Source organism: Lampetra fluviatilis, chromosome 1 (assembly GCF_964198595.1).
Source record: "Lampetra fluviatilis chromosome 1, kcLamFluv1.1, whole genome shotgun sequence".
Taxonomy (NCBI): domain Eukaryota; kingdom Metazoa; phylum Chordata; class Hyperoartia; order Petromyzontiformes; family Petromyzontidae; genus Lampetra; species Lampetra fluviatilis.
In genome coordinates, this window is record NC_136275.1 from 2093035 (window position 1) to 2106972 (window position 13938).

Consider the following 13938-nt stretch of genomic DNA (forward strand, 5'->3'; position numbering starts at 1 on the left):
GTCTTTGATGTTTGATTGCCTCGTGGCCAGTACATCAGCGTAAAAAGAAATACCAATACAGTATGTGGTGTGGGGCATATGCTGTATGTTCATTATGATTATTACGTTCAATACGGTTATAAATCAACTCACATTCATAACGTTCATATGTGACGATTTGTCAATTTATTGACTTTGAGTGTTTATTTTATGAGAAATGTGATTCAAATCTGGGGCATGATGTCCAATTTGCAGTGACTGGTGATGCCATGTGGCCAGAATCACTTTATTTTTCAGCAACAATAAAAACACTGGCAACCCACCTGGGCTTTGAACTCACAACCTTCAAATTGTGAGTCAACTTTGACAATGCTATCTGCTGGTTGTAACCACGTAAACAAACTATGGTAAGTATCTAACGTGATAATATGTTTTGTGTGTTCAAATCCTGGTTGTTTGGTTGGTTAACTAAGCCCATCCAACCTTCCACGGCTAATTAAATGAGCACTGCTTTGTGGGAAAAGCCAACAGCGGTTGTCCTATTCGTACTCACCCCCACCATTGGACTGTGGCATTTTCCCCAGCGGCTCATGGATTCGAAAAAGGAGCAAAGCACTGCCTCAATGCGTATTTGAGCTGGCAATCTATTTGCCAATTTTTCGAATAAGATTCGAATAAAATTACGTGCTTCTTGCACAGCAGTGCTTGCATTACGATGCGTTTTCTTTAAATGTACACGAAAAAATGTGGACGGAAGCAAAAATCCAACAACCTCAAAGTACGATTGCAGTTCACGGCCCAATATCAGTGGCAAGTGCTCCCTAAACTGGTCCAGGGAGCCCTCATTCAACAACAACTCACACTCACCAACTTTGGCAAAGCAATGCCCGAAATCCCGCAGCGGTGGATTGATCTACTAATGTAAATCATCATGATGTGATGTCGAGGTGTTCACGTGACAGTGGATGTGACAGCGGGTTCTAACATCTGCATGCGAGTCTTTGTGTGAACGCCTTTGCCTGGGTGTGGAATCGCAATATTGGCAGAGATGAAAGAAGATAAAGGTAAAAAAAATAATTCAACAGCTCAACTAAACATTTTTTTTTACATGTGTAATAAAGGACTCGATCCTGGGTCTGTCTCCGTTGTCCTTTATTCGGGTTCTTACACTTTTCCCGCACGGCCCTCGCTCAGAGCTCTCCCCTTGGCAGCTCCATAGCTGCCCTCGCTCCCGTAGCCTCCACACCTCTGCAGCTCCGCTGCAGATCTCCTGTGCAGCCCTCCGGCTGCTCTCACAGCAGCTCCACCGCTGCTCCCCGTTCCTCCGTGCTCGGTCAACGCTGGCTGGCGGTGCCGAGTCTTACCGTGTGTGGCGATCTCGCCACTCTCGACCTCCGCCCTGCGTGGCCTCACTGTAACTCTATCTCCCACACTCTCTCTTCCACCCCGCTGGTTGGCGCCGTCATGACCCCTCAGCCACCAGGCTGAGGCACGGCGACCACCCAACGTAGTCTCCACTCTTCACTCCCCCTACTGACCCAGATGTCTTCCTGTCTCCCCGCTATACCATCTCCCCCCACGTGACCCTGACTCCTTCCCTCTCGGATCGTCACATCCGGCCCGCCCATTTACGCCCGCATTACACATGTAACAGTAGAACATCAAACAACCGCTAATCCTCGACATTATGAATTGTTAAAACCAAAAAACCACAGGCACATGTAGAGCGTTACCTACCTCCGTTCTGGGGCAGCTTAGCGCTTCAAATGCACACCGACTTTCATGCAACTAATGCGCACGCATTTAACGAAGGCCACTAACAACAACAAAAAAACGAACGCTGCCGCTAAGTGTTGCATTTGCAAGATTGTAAAAGCGTTTAAATGACCGCTCATTATTACGAGAATACGCTGCAAGCTCGTTGTACACGTTAACACGGGGCCTTTGGTCTGTTTATTTATGTACGACTGATATGGCAATATGTGCAATGTGCAATGTCAATTAACTTGCTAGCGGTTCCGTATTATTAACGAGTCTAAAGAAGTGTGAAGTGCACTTATAAAGGAACACGCTATGTCTTGTGAATGTATGTAATTGGGGAAAACTGAAAAAAAAATGTGTTTATTGAAATACACATTATAAACGATGAAAAACAAAACTGTCCAATTTAACACAGCCAATGCCTTTTGCCAAACTGTTTCCCACAGGTTCTGCCCTTACCAACTGAAGTCCGTGTGCTTTCATGGGCTCAATAATTCTCATGACCTCAAATACAGCTCCTAACTTGCAGCGGTGTGCCTCCCATTACCTTTGAGAGTTTTTTTTTTTTTACAAATTCATATTTCGTGCAGTGTTTATACTTGGAAGTAGGCTAAATAGGAGAAGGTGGCTGGAAGTGACTTTCAAGTGATTGACACCTACTTAAATCCAGTAGGTTGGAAAATACATTTCAATTGTAAATTGTGTCAAACACACAACACGTTCAATGTGGCAGTACTTATACTGCCCTGGGGTCTTTTCTAAAATAATTCTCACTTGTGAACAATTGCATTGCAATCTTCCTTCCATTTAATTGCTTCAGCCAAGTTCTACACAAGCACATCTTGTTAATACTTCACATGCATACAAAGAATAAAAAGCCACACACAAAGGTTTGAGTTCCTCTTGTGCTCACAAAACCCCGCACAGGCCGGCGGTGTTAGTGGCAGTGGCGACATTACCTTCACAGTGTGAGCCCTCGTCATAGCCATCACTGCAGTCGTTGATGCCATTGCAGAACTTGCTGTGTGGGATGCACCGGTCTATGCCCAGGCATTGGTGCTTCCCCAAAGGGCACACGATTGTCGCCTGGCCTGCAGGGAGGAGTCGCACAAGGAAATTAAACCAATGCTGGGACTAGAGGGCAGGGTACTTTGCAAGAGACTTCGGTTCAGAGGGAAGGTCACGGTCGAGTTTGTTCATCGTACATCAAAAGGCAATTTCTGAAAGATGTTTTACATTTTTTTTGTCACGTGAGTGACAACTGAGAAAATAACCAAATAGTGAACACATTTTTCATTCCAAATATTTCGTGGTCAATTTAGCACAGATATTTTCCCGTCGCACAGCATCGTTCCTTTTTTGTTGTTCAGGGAGTGTTTGTCATTAAAGCATAGCCACGGTTGACAAAGTGCACATTAATGGAGAAACAGTTTTTAAGTAAAAAAAAAACCTTACGGAGGCATTTTCATGGGCCATGTCTTTCCATAATTTATGTATGTATACAGTGTTAACATTTATTACAGTTTAGGAACTTTCATCGTGTAAACGAAGCAATTATAAAATATTCCAAAAATAATTGGGAACGTTAACATTCTAAATGTCAGTTTATAATTCTACAATTACTTGGATTTTCATAATATAAATTGACGCCCATTGTGCATTTAGTTCGCAGCTGATTTAAAAGGTCTTCATTAATAATGCATGAGAGCTGCGGTATGACTCGGCATATTGAAACACATACATCACCACTACAATATCAAGCTCACGTGGGGCTGACCAAGAGTGAGCAGCACAACCGACAGATATGCCACGCTCGACTATGTCACCTTTACCGATACCAGGAAATACCCGAAGTCCTTCGTTGGCAAGGGTAGGCCATTGATCATTAGACACAGGTCTGGAGTGTGTGGCCAGTGCAGGAGCGTACAATCATTTCTGCGATTACTTGGCACCAATCCCCAGTGAATCAACTTTGACAATTTGGAACATGATGGCTTCCTTCAAAGCAACCGGCTCCTTTACTCAGTGGATTGGCCATTCCCCTGTCCCACACGGCAGCATCTTTTGCATGACATGAGCAGTGCCAGCCTCATTTCAAGATTGCTCTTGTGCAGTCCATGGCGAAAGTAATGTTATACATAGCATATCTGTAAAAGAGAATATTCCACCCCTTTGCCCAGTAAATGTCAGTGCAGCAATGTTACTTTGAAGCTTGATTGACACTATCCACTGGGCAACGTAATGGAATTCAGGTTGTCTGGGTTTTAAGTGCTTTAAAAAATTCAATGAGCTTAAAGCAGCTCTTTCTATGATTTTTTGCTGGCTTATTTACAATGCACGCCACGTCTTCTGGCCATATCTGCCACAGCTACTGAGGAACAAGGCAGGTGAAGTGACCGCTGAGCACTGCGCTTGTCATTTCAAGTCCACTGTGACCTTCCCAAAAACCTGAAATGCCAGCCGATGGGGAACGAAGATCAAATTTTCTAACGCATGTGTTGAGTGCGTATAGGTTTGCGGTGTCTGGCAGGAAGAAAAAAAACAATGCCAGGGCACGGTGGAGTCAAAGACATTGGTTTGCGATGGCCTCATGATCTTAAGTTGCCACCCAGCTGCGAATTTACTGCTGTTAAAAAACCCGCGTTGCTACTGCCACGCGTCAAGTATAGAGTCACGTGGGAGACGTCGGCTATCGTTTCAGTGGAGGCCTCGTCAGAAATGCCGTTGCTTATTTTTCCTACACGAAATAATAAATAACTTATCTACCCAAAAGAAAGCGACGCCGTGGGTGTGCGTTCTTGTTCAGGAGGGGTCCTGCACTGGCTTGTCTGATAAACATTAATGACCAATTTATCTGATTTTAGCTGTGGGGGTAAAAAAAAGAAGAGCGAACGCTGAGGAAGCCCATGAAGAAAGGCAACCGGGTAAGGAAACGAACCCAGGCACAGTTTGCTGTAAGGTACAAGTGTTAACACTCAGCCAGAGTGCTCGGCAGCAGTTTTCTTTTAATCAGAATCATTATATTTATTTAGACTGGAAGAAACTGATGAGCTATAAAGAAATTTCTCACAGATGTCCGGTCGGGCCAGGTCCGAAAGTTACAACAACAAACAATAAAAATGTTACTTTGAAGCGGATAGGAGTGCAAAGCATCGGGGAGCTAAGCAAGTCATTAAATATAAATTAAAATAAATAAAGTATACAAGTACATATTTGCACAAGGACATTCATTATTTGCCTCATAAGACACTCGTCAAAGGAACGTTGCCCTATATTTTAGGATAAAAATGTTTTACACATGTGTCTATATATATTCAATATAATGACGTAGTCAAATAATTGTGTTGTGAACCCTACAGGACAGGGTGTGTGGGTGCCGGCCAACGGATGAGGTTACTCGAGGCCATGGCCCGGGAGGACACGTGACCAGTTAAGTCTACAAAGGGGCCCCCAGTGGGGGCTAGGGGTGGTCACGTGGTTGGGACCCAGATCCTTCCCGAGGGTTCTGAAAGGTGGTCGTGGCCAAGGGCGGAGCCGGCCACGCCGCAGAGAAGATAAGCCGGGTCCCGAGAGGGACCGGCTTTGTTTTTCATCCTGGAAGAAACCATTCGTCTACGTTCTCCGTTCAACGAGTCTCCAACACGTGGACCCGGACCCAAGCTGTTGGTCTCGGTCCGTAGTAGCAGTTACGTTGTAACTAGTGTAGCTAGCCTGGTGGTCACCACCATAGGTTGTTATTCTGCTAAGGGGAAAGTTACCCCGTGTGTTGGAGTTAAATAAATGTGTTGCCTCCAAGTCTACGTCTGCGACTCAGTTAAACTCATTACAATTGCATTGATTTTCAGGTTGACTGCATTGAAAGTGCAAGACAGTTCGTATCTTTAATATTCCATTATCCAAATGCTTTGACCGCCCCTTGTGGATGAGTGGTTTTCAAAATGAGGGCTCAGCTGTCTCAGCGGGCAACGCCAGATCTGACCTCAGGGGAGCCATCGCAGGTGCTGGTCATATTTATATTTGATTAATCTGCGAAGCAAATAAATACGTGTTCCGTATTTACCGCTGGCAAACACATCGAAGGGGTGGCAGACAGTGCCTGCCAATGTGCCCCCTCGCAAATGTTGGCAATAAACTATAACGTGGCCTAACCAAACACAAAATAAGTTAAAATCTTGATTTGAAGCTTTCGTGACTGCAGGAATCCATACTCTCTGGTTCTTTCGCTAAAGTCACGTAGGTAGAAAAATCAAATAAAATATATATTAGAAAAATAAAATATATATTATTTTTTCTTTTATTTTAGTTAATTTTTCTACCTACGTGACTTTACCGAAAGAATCAAAGAGTCAAATATGGTTATTTTCCTTGGCTACGAAAAAAACCCTTTTAAGTTGTTGTCACCATGGTGACAATTTACAAATATTAAGTGCAGTCTCCAACTCATACCCTATGAAGTGCAGTCGTCAACTCGTATCCACCTATCGCCCTGGCATCCGTATGTGTGTGCTATAAAGAATGGTCACTTCCCAAGACATTGCCTATTATACGATTTAACTTGCAGGCAATGTTAATGACGAACGTATTACATTTTTGTTTGTTAATTGTGCCTTCGCAAAACTGTTAACGCAGCAGCATCAGCAAATAATCAGTTTTACAACACCCTCTACATTAAAATGTGGCTTATTATTGAGATACTAACAAGAACAGCAACGGAATGAGATTGAACATTTGTAAGGCAGAGAGGGCCTATCAAATACATTCAAGACAAAGTGAGCCTTCAGCGGAAAGAATAATGAACATTAATCATATCCATTCCTGGAAAGTCATTCACTGTTTCGTATATGTGCATATTTTTTTTGTATATTTGATTCACAGTAAAATGTGTGTGCATTACATTGTCAAAACAGGTTTTCGTGCTGCTTCAGTATATGATGTGCATACAAAACAGTTTAACTGATGAAAGAAAATCCCATTTAATCTATCACCGACACGGTTTCTGCGGCAATGTAATCCAGCAGCCATGTGCTTAAAAAACACAGTCCTGCTTTAAAATGCCCTTGGTCAACTCCATGTCAATCACAACTTGATACCAAGTTGTCGATTTTTCACGGTAACTTTACTTGCAACTGAATTTGACAAATATCCTGCTCTGTTTACATACAGTGCAATAATCAGCTTAAGTCCATTTTCAATTTTCCATCAAGTATTTTTTTAACGTCCATGGGGTATTGCCAATGGCTTCCGTAACACGGTTGCTGTCATCTCTATCTGCTTCGTTATTACACTTGATTTCATTGCTTTGGTAACTTCGGTGACCCGGGGTCACTCTTCTCATCCTGGTCACTTGAGCTCTCGCTGGAGTTCAACAAAATCAACTTGAACTCAATCCCCGAGCTCCCATGAGCCTCGGGTGGGGAGGAGGGGGGCGCGGCGAGGGTGACTGCCCAGACAGAGGGCAAAGGTGAGAAGGGCACCAAAAGTACACGAGCAGATAGTTCTCAATGTTTTTAAAACAACATTTACACATCACCGTGTATATATATAATGGGTAACACACATCCACACGAGCCACATGATGGACACGAAAAGAAAGCACAGACAGGATTATTACAAGATTATTGTTCTCAAGCAGCATTAAATACTTATTTTGCCAAGGGCGCTATTTGCAGGGAGGCTAGGCCTGACTTCGCAGAGTTCCACGGACGAGGCTTAATCGATTAAACCAATGCCACCGGGAGCTGACATCAACAGGCATTGTGTAGGGCAGGCGTGCTCGGAGCTATCATGCACGTGGGGATTTTGTTCATGGGCCCCAGCGAAATGGGGGAATTTGTTAAAGCTGTGTCAACACAACGACCATCCAGGTCTCTGTAATCGGGAAACGTGTGTGGGTAGTAAATCCATAGGAATGCCACTGACACCTTGGGCCACTTAAAACCGCATTAAGGCCAGTACAGTACTGACCTTAATGCAGCCTGTAGAAGGCCGCTCTCGTGCATGCAATTGCTTGAGTGTGATTAGTGGAACCGGCTGTGTAGCATTATTGGTTGTTAATTTCCCACAAGCTTCAGCTTAATTACAACAATCACAGTTATTGTGCAGGGAATCGTCCCCCCCTCCCCCACGCAGAATTCCTGCATTGTATAATCTTGAGGAAAAGGACGCAGTGCAGTGGAGTCGAGCAACAGGTGATGGCGTTTGGGAGCAGAGTTCAAGTTCTCGTGTCACAAGGGGTCCCCCCCCCTCCTCTCCCCTCCTACATGCACTCGCTCTGCGATTCTGCACAGGGGCAGGTGTCGGTTAAAGGGACCGCTTCGTGACGCTGTACACTGAGGACCAACCGGTCTCGTATTCACCACATTGCATTGCGGCTCTTGAAATATTGAGTAATTTTTTTTACCGAATTTGATTTAAAAAAAGGCTTTTCTTGTTATTGATTACCGGCCCCCTGCACGTGCGAGATCAAAACTCCGTAACTTCGTGGTAATGCAGGGGGTCATCACTGACCCCCAAGGTACAGGTCAAACAGGGGTCAACATATATGCGTCGTTTCCCCCAAAGGGTAATCGTTGCTTCTGGAGTGTCCACAATGTGCATGGCACCGATGCAATTGGGCATCTCTCCAGCAATGTTTTGACGAGTGAAGCGGCCGCAATTATATTTCAGGAGTTTTGACATTTACGTCATGGTGTTTATACGCTCTCACCGCATTATGGCCCCAAAAAAATCAACGTATACATTGTACCATGTTGTAAATAAACATTGATAGAGTAAAGCCATTAAGTGGTCACAATCTAAGTTGCAATAGTGGAAATAAATTCGCCCAAGACAATTTTACCAACCGCCGTTCTTGTTGGATTTTTTTTTATGGAATCTTAAAATGTTTCATTGTATTCCCGCAATGATTTTCTATTAAGCACATGTACAACCCCCCTCCCTCCCCCCCATGTAACAGTTGTCTTTATTGTGTGCCTCATCATCCATGATCACGACCGCCTCCGCCACCGTGTTTCCACGCATGGACACAGTGAAATCTCTTTCAGAGCAATCCACCGACAAATACTTCATCAAAAAACCTGCTTAAGATTATTTTTTTTAACTGGTCATTCACAGCAGGTTTATGAGCGCTTTCATTTAATAAAATAGTAATTTGCATTTAGATTAACAATAACCTTCTGAGCTACATACATTTATTTAGTGGCACTGCTAATGGAATCCATGGAATTAGTTATATCCCTGTTCATTAGGTTAAAAGAGTCCATGCCAGTCTAATTTTTCACGAGTCTCCAGAACACAATCATTGACGCCCCACGTCTCTGAGGAATAATGACGTGTGGCATGTACTCAATACATATTTGCCATCCGAGCAGGACACATTTAGCAACGATAACATAACGGCTCGGGTCGCGTCAGTGACGCCTTACCCCAATGCGCTTATTATGAGAGCGAGGCCACGCGTTAGACAATAATTTCGTTTGGACACAGGAATAGCCACCTCGGTCAATGGCAATAAACAGTAAACGGTCAACCGGGCAAGCTTTGATGCATTACCCCTGAGCACACAAGCGACCTCGCTTTGGGTAAAGCGACGAATCGCGCAGTCCTCGCGATATCGCTTCAACGGAGAAAGGAACGCATTACGCAACGGAGCTTGCGGCAGTAGTCAACAGGAGGTGCATACCGACTGTATTCAGGTCAATTAGCAGCGATTCTCGTCAGAGATCTAAATAAAAATTGAAGGTCGCTCTCGACTAATTTCTTTCTTAAACTGGAGCTTGCGATAGAAGACAAACAGGAGGTGGACAAATATTGTATTCAGGTCAATTAGCAGCGATTCTCGTCAGAGATCTAAATAAAAATTGAAGGTCGCTCTCGACTAATTTCTCTCTTCAACTGGAGCTTGCGGTAGTAGTCAACAGGAGGTAGATAACGACTGCATTCAGGTCAATTAGCAGCGATTCTCATCAGAGATCTAAAAAAATTTGAAGGTCGCTCTCGACTAATTTCTTTCTTAAACTGGAGCTTGCGGCCAAGGCAAGACAACCCAGCAGGACGGCCGGTGTTTCGATGGAGTGCGGTGGTAATTGCCTTCATACAGTCACCATGGTGACAACAAAACTTGTTGAACAAGTGAACACCGGGCCCGGCCCGAGACATCAATCACATCTGCTCTGCTGCTTTCTGTCTCGACATGCGGTTATTTTAAATTACATCGCTTTATTTTGGCAATCATTTATCACGAAGACGTTTTTTTTTGCCGTAAGCAATTTAGGTAAGCCGGTGATGAATAGTTTTGAAGTTCCAGAATTAACGACATCACCACAGAAATCACACGGCGACAATCACATTACTTATTCATGCACGACAGGCAAGGGCTAAGAGCCTTTTCATCGCAACGCGGACAAATATTCTGCATAAATATGTACATCGAACATTACATTCGAGCCAATGCACATCATCCGAAATTATTGAAACAGTAAAAAAAAAAATCATTTCCAGGGTATGGCTCTAAATATATTTAAAATTATGTAAGTGCCACGTTATATCCAGGCTAAGGCAATCGTTTTTAGATAATGACCAAAGGCAAATTGCGTGGAAACCCGTGCACACGCCTTGCTCTTAAACACGAGCGCCTCTCTCTTCTCCTCACGTCGAATCCAGCGTAAGGCTCAACCCTAGTCAGGGGGCATTAGCACAACATCTCCAGCTAAGTCACCAATCGCGGAAGTCTACAAGCCGGGGATCAAGGAGTCTCTGGTCAAGAGAGCGTTTGGTGGCGCTTATCTCGCCTCTTAATTCAAAAGCTAGAGCTGTGTATGTTCCCATAATGGGGCCAGTATATCCATGAGACAACAGCTGTTGACCTTCCGAATCGTCAAAGTCATTTTTATAAACCCGGTGAGATGATGGGCCAAATAGACCCTTAGCTAGGATTTGGGTGAAGGCCTCTCCATGCTGATATCAGCCTCTTAGGTACTATATTGGCTAGAAGGCTGATAGATTAAAAAAAAATTCTTTACGCGTCAATATGGAATGAAGTTAATGAATTTGAATTATTACTCAAAATACTCCGTTACAGTGCCCAGTGAGTTATCTCATGCTATAAATGAACCTGGAATTTCTACTTCCAATGCAGACATTATTAACATTGCGAATGAACAAAAAAACAAAATAGAGTGGGGGGAAAAAAAGTGCGCTGTGTGGGGATTCAATTCTCGCAAAAGATGGCAATGTCCAGGAGGTGGATGTCAATGTCGAGGCCTGGCAGCCACGATGCGCCTCACGAGAGAGACCCGCGTAGTGTTGCTGCTCTGAAGGAGCCGAGACTACGGCGGATTACTGTGCGGTCCACAGTTTGAGTCGAGTGGCCACAGCCGCACTCTTGTGGCTCGTCTTTAATTTCCAATTCGCGGAAAGGACACGTGCGCATCGGCCTGCTGATGTTCCGATGCTGTTTCTGGTGACACCGCCAGTGTCGTCGAGGAATGATTGTCAAAGCAAGGAGGTGCGATGCTTAGGGTCCCGAACGAGGAGGTGTTTGTTTTCGACATCCGCGAGCAGCGATCTTCCCGATCTGTGTGAGATTCTAGGATGGTGACATCGACGCGATCCCAGAAGCGGGATCGGGACTTGAGTCTGCAGCGAGGCACAGTGTGTAATGTGCGGTGACTAATACCACCCTCATGAAATTATTATTTACAGCAGTATGTGTGAGAGCATTTGGACTTCGTACAATTCACGTAATATACTAAACACTGATAATTAATTCATAAAAGTTTTTTGGGGTCAGATAGCGTGAGTAAAATGTGTGTAGTAAATCATCCTCCACCCAACACGACTAATGAATAAAACTGTCACGTGAACAAACGTGGCCTATTTATTAACGCTTCAGCAGTGTCGGTGTTCTGAGGCAAGATTACATTTGCACGTCTGTTCATTCTCATGACAACTTTACTATTTCACTGTGTCAGGTGGAGGAGGGTGTACAACACAACTTATTACTTAAACGCGATGTGACCCAAAAGTCAATCGCACTTTTTTTGTCAGAATTCATTGACCTCTCACTATGGAGATATTCATTCAATGAGCATGCTTTCAATGGGGCGCAGACAGCATGCTTTCAATGGGGCGCAGACAGCATGCTTTACATGTTTTACTTTGCCAATTAATAACTTCACAAGATACAAAACCTCTTCGTCTATGTAGACAATGTGACACGCACAAAAATAACATTTTTGGAAATTCAATTCTCTAACTGGGCAGGGGCCAAATTTAAATTCCAAACAATTGCTCACCTATTCTTGGGTCTTTCGGTAAATTCACGTAGATAGGTTCAAATACTACGATGTTTCGATCGCAACACAAGCGGTCGTCTTCTTACAGTCAAGATTTAACCGCCTCTACGGGGAGAGCTTCCACACAACTATTAGAACTTTTAACAAACTTCGAGACAAGAAGGTTCATCTGACCGAGTCACTAACATATCCAAAGAGATGCCGCTCATGTCAAACCCCTATAAATAGTTTGCCTTGGAAGCTCACCCCCCTTTTCCTGAAGACGACCGCTTGTGTTGCGATCGAAACGTCGTAGTCTTTGCACCTATCCACGTGACTTTACCGAAAGACCCAAGAATAGGAATTCCTGCAGTCAGGAAAGCTTTAAGTCAAAATTGCTCACCCGTCTGTAACTTTCTTGAGCCCTGGTGCCCTACATATTCATAAGCAAGCTCCAGGTCGGAGTGAAAGTGGACATTTTTTCATTATTTGCTCACTGTTCAAACGTCAAATCGCATGGCAGCATATCCTGTAGTTAAGCGTGACGGGCTGCTTCCGTTACTTCTGTTGCACATCATACCTTAAACATTAGCCGTTTGCTTCGAATAGAGATACAAAGAGTTGGTCGAATGACACCAATGTGCAAACATTTCTCAAGAGAGTTATGAACACTTCAGCTCTGCAGGCGACGCTCTGGATTACGAGCAACTTGTACGGAAGCCCATGTGGTTTGCGGAGCCAATGCTCGGGGAGGAGGCTGGATGCATGCCTGGGGTTGATGGACGAGACCTCCGTTTAGAACGATTGGCAATGCAAGGTGCGACAGAAGTTCAGCGCTACAAACGTGCATGTAACATAAACAACGCCTCCCTGCTCGGGAGAGGGTACCCGCATGAAGGAATTTTCACAATCCCAGGTCAAAGTTACCGTTAATTGTTTTTTAATAAAAGTTAGAACTTCATGTGCGTGCAGTCAGTTTCGTGTCGATGGAAGTGGTCAAATGCAGATGAATTTGAGGTGCTGAGCAAAGTTTCTCTCGAAGGTGGTTAAGGAGGTTACAGGAACACATCAAAAACGTGCCCAACAGTAAGAGGCAGAATGCCCACTATTGCAACAGAAGGGTTACAACTGCCAGACAAGCCACCCATCCATACATGTTCTGCAACCGACACACCTTGAATTCCGTAATATATTGCCAAAGTCATGTACACAATACATGGCAGGAATGTGCTTTAGAACGTCCCTGGTTCCCTGAGCCACCATTTTTTTCCTGACAGCCACTGAGCAGGACTTTTTAAGAGCAGGCTTCAATGGCACCCTGCTGCCATTGGATAGCAGAAACCCTACATCACAATCACTTGCAATTTTAAGCATTGGCGAGCTGTCATTACAGCCTTCACTTTATTATCGGAAAGAAATACACGAAAGTGTAGTCAAATGCAATAGGGACATGATTTGGGTAAATCTGTATCGGTGTTAACTTTAGCGTTTGTGTATAAATGATGGATTCAACCTCGAGAAAGTCACGAAACTGTCAAAATTCTGGTCCAGGCATTGTGCCGACTAACAAGTCACAACTTCTACGCTGGCCGTAGAGTGAGAGGGCATCAACACCCACAGGATGAATAAGAGAGATTCTATTTCCTCAGTCAGAGTGCCAGCGAGGCATCCTACTCCCCACGGAGCACGAAAGAATATTAATCGCTGCACGATGGGCACACTGCCTCTGTCTGGCTGCCAGTAGCAGTGCTGAATGAGGTCCTTTGTGTCAAAGTGAACCAGCGAGCAGGACGCGAGAACAATGTCGTGACGCCAGGTTTCCTTACCGTAATCGGCAATTACCACCACCCTCCATCGCCACTGTTGTTTTCTCGCTTACTAAACAAATGCGCGTAGCAGCCTGCCGATGATTTCCATGCAAAAC

General features: G+C 44.3%; 1 protein-coding gene across 1 annotated transcript in view; it reads right to left on the minus strand.

The window, feature by feature from the left end:
- LOC144950339 (prolow-density lipoprotein receptor-related protein 1-like) overlaps positions 1 to 13938 on the minus strand; it is a 274971-nt gene that overhangs the window by 165530 nt on the left and 95503 nt on the right. Inside the window, exon 4 of the mRNA XM_078880487.1 lies at positions 2700 to 2831. Coding sequence (XP_078736613.1) covers positions 2700 to 2831 — 132 coding nt within the window. The remainder of the gene's footprint in view (positions 1 to 2699; positions 2832 to 13938) is intronic.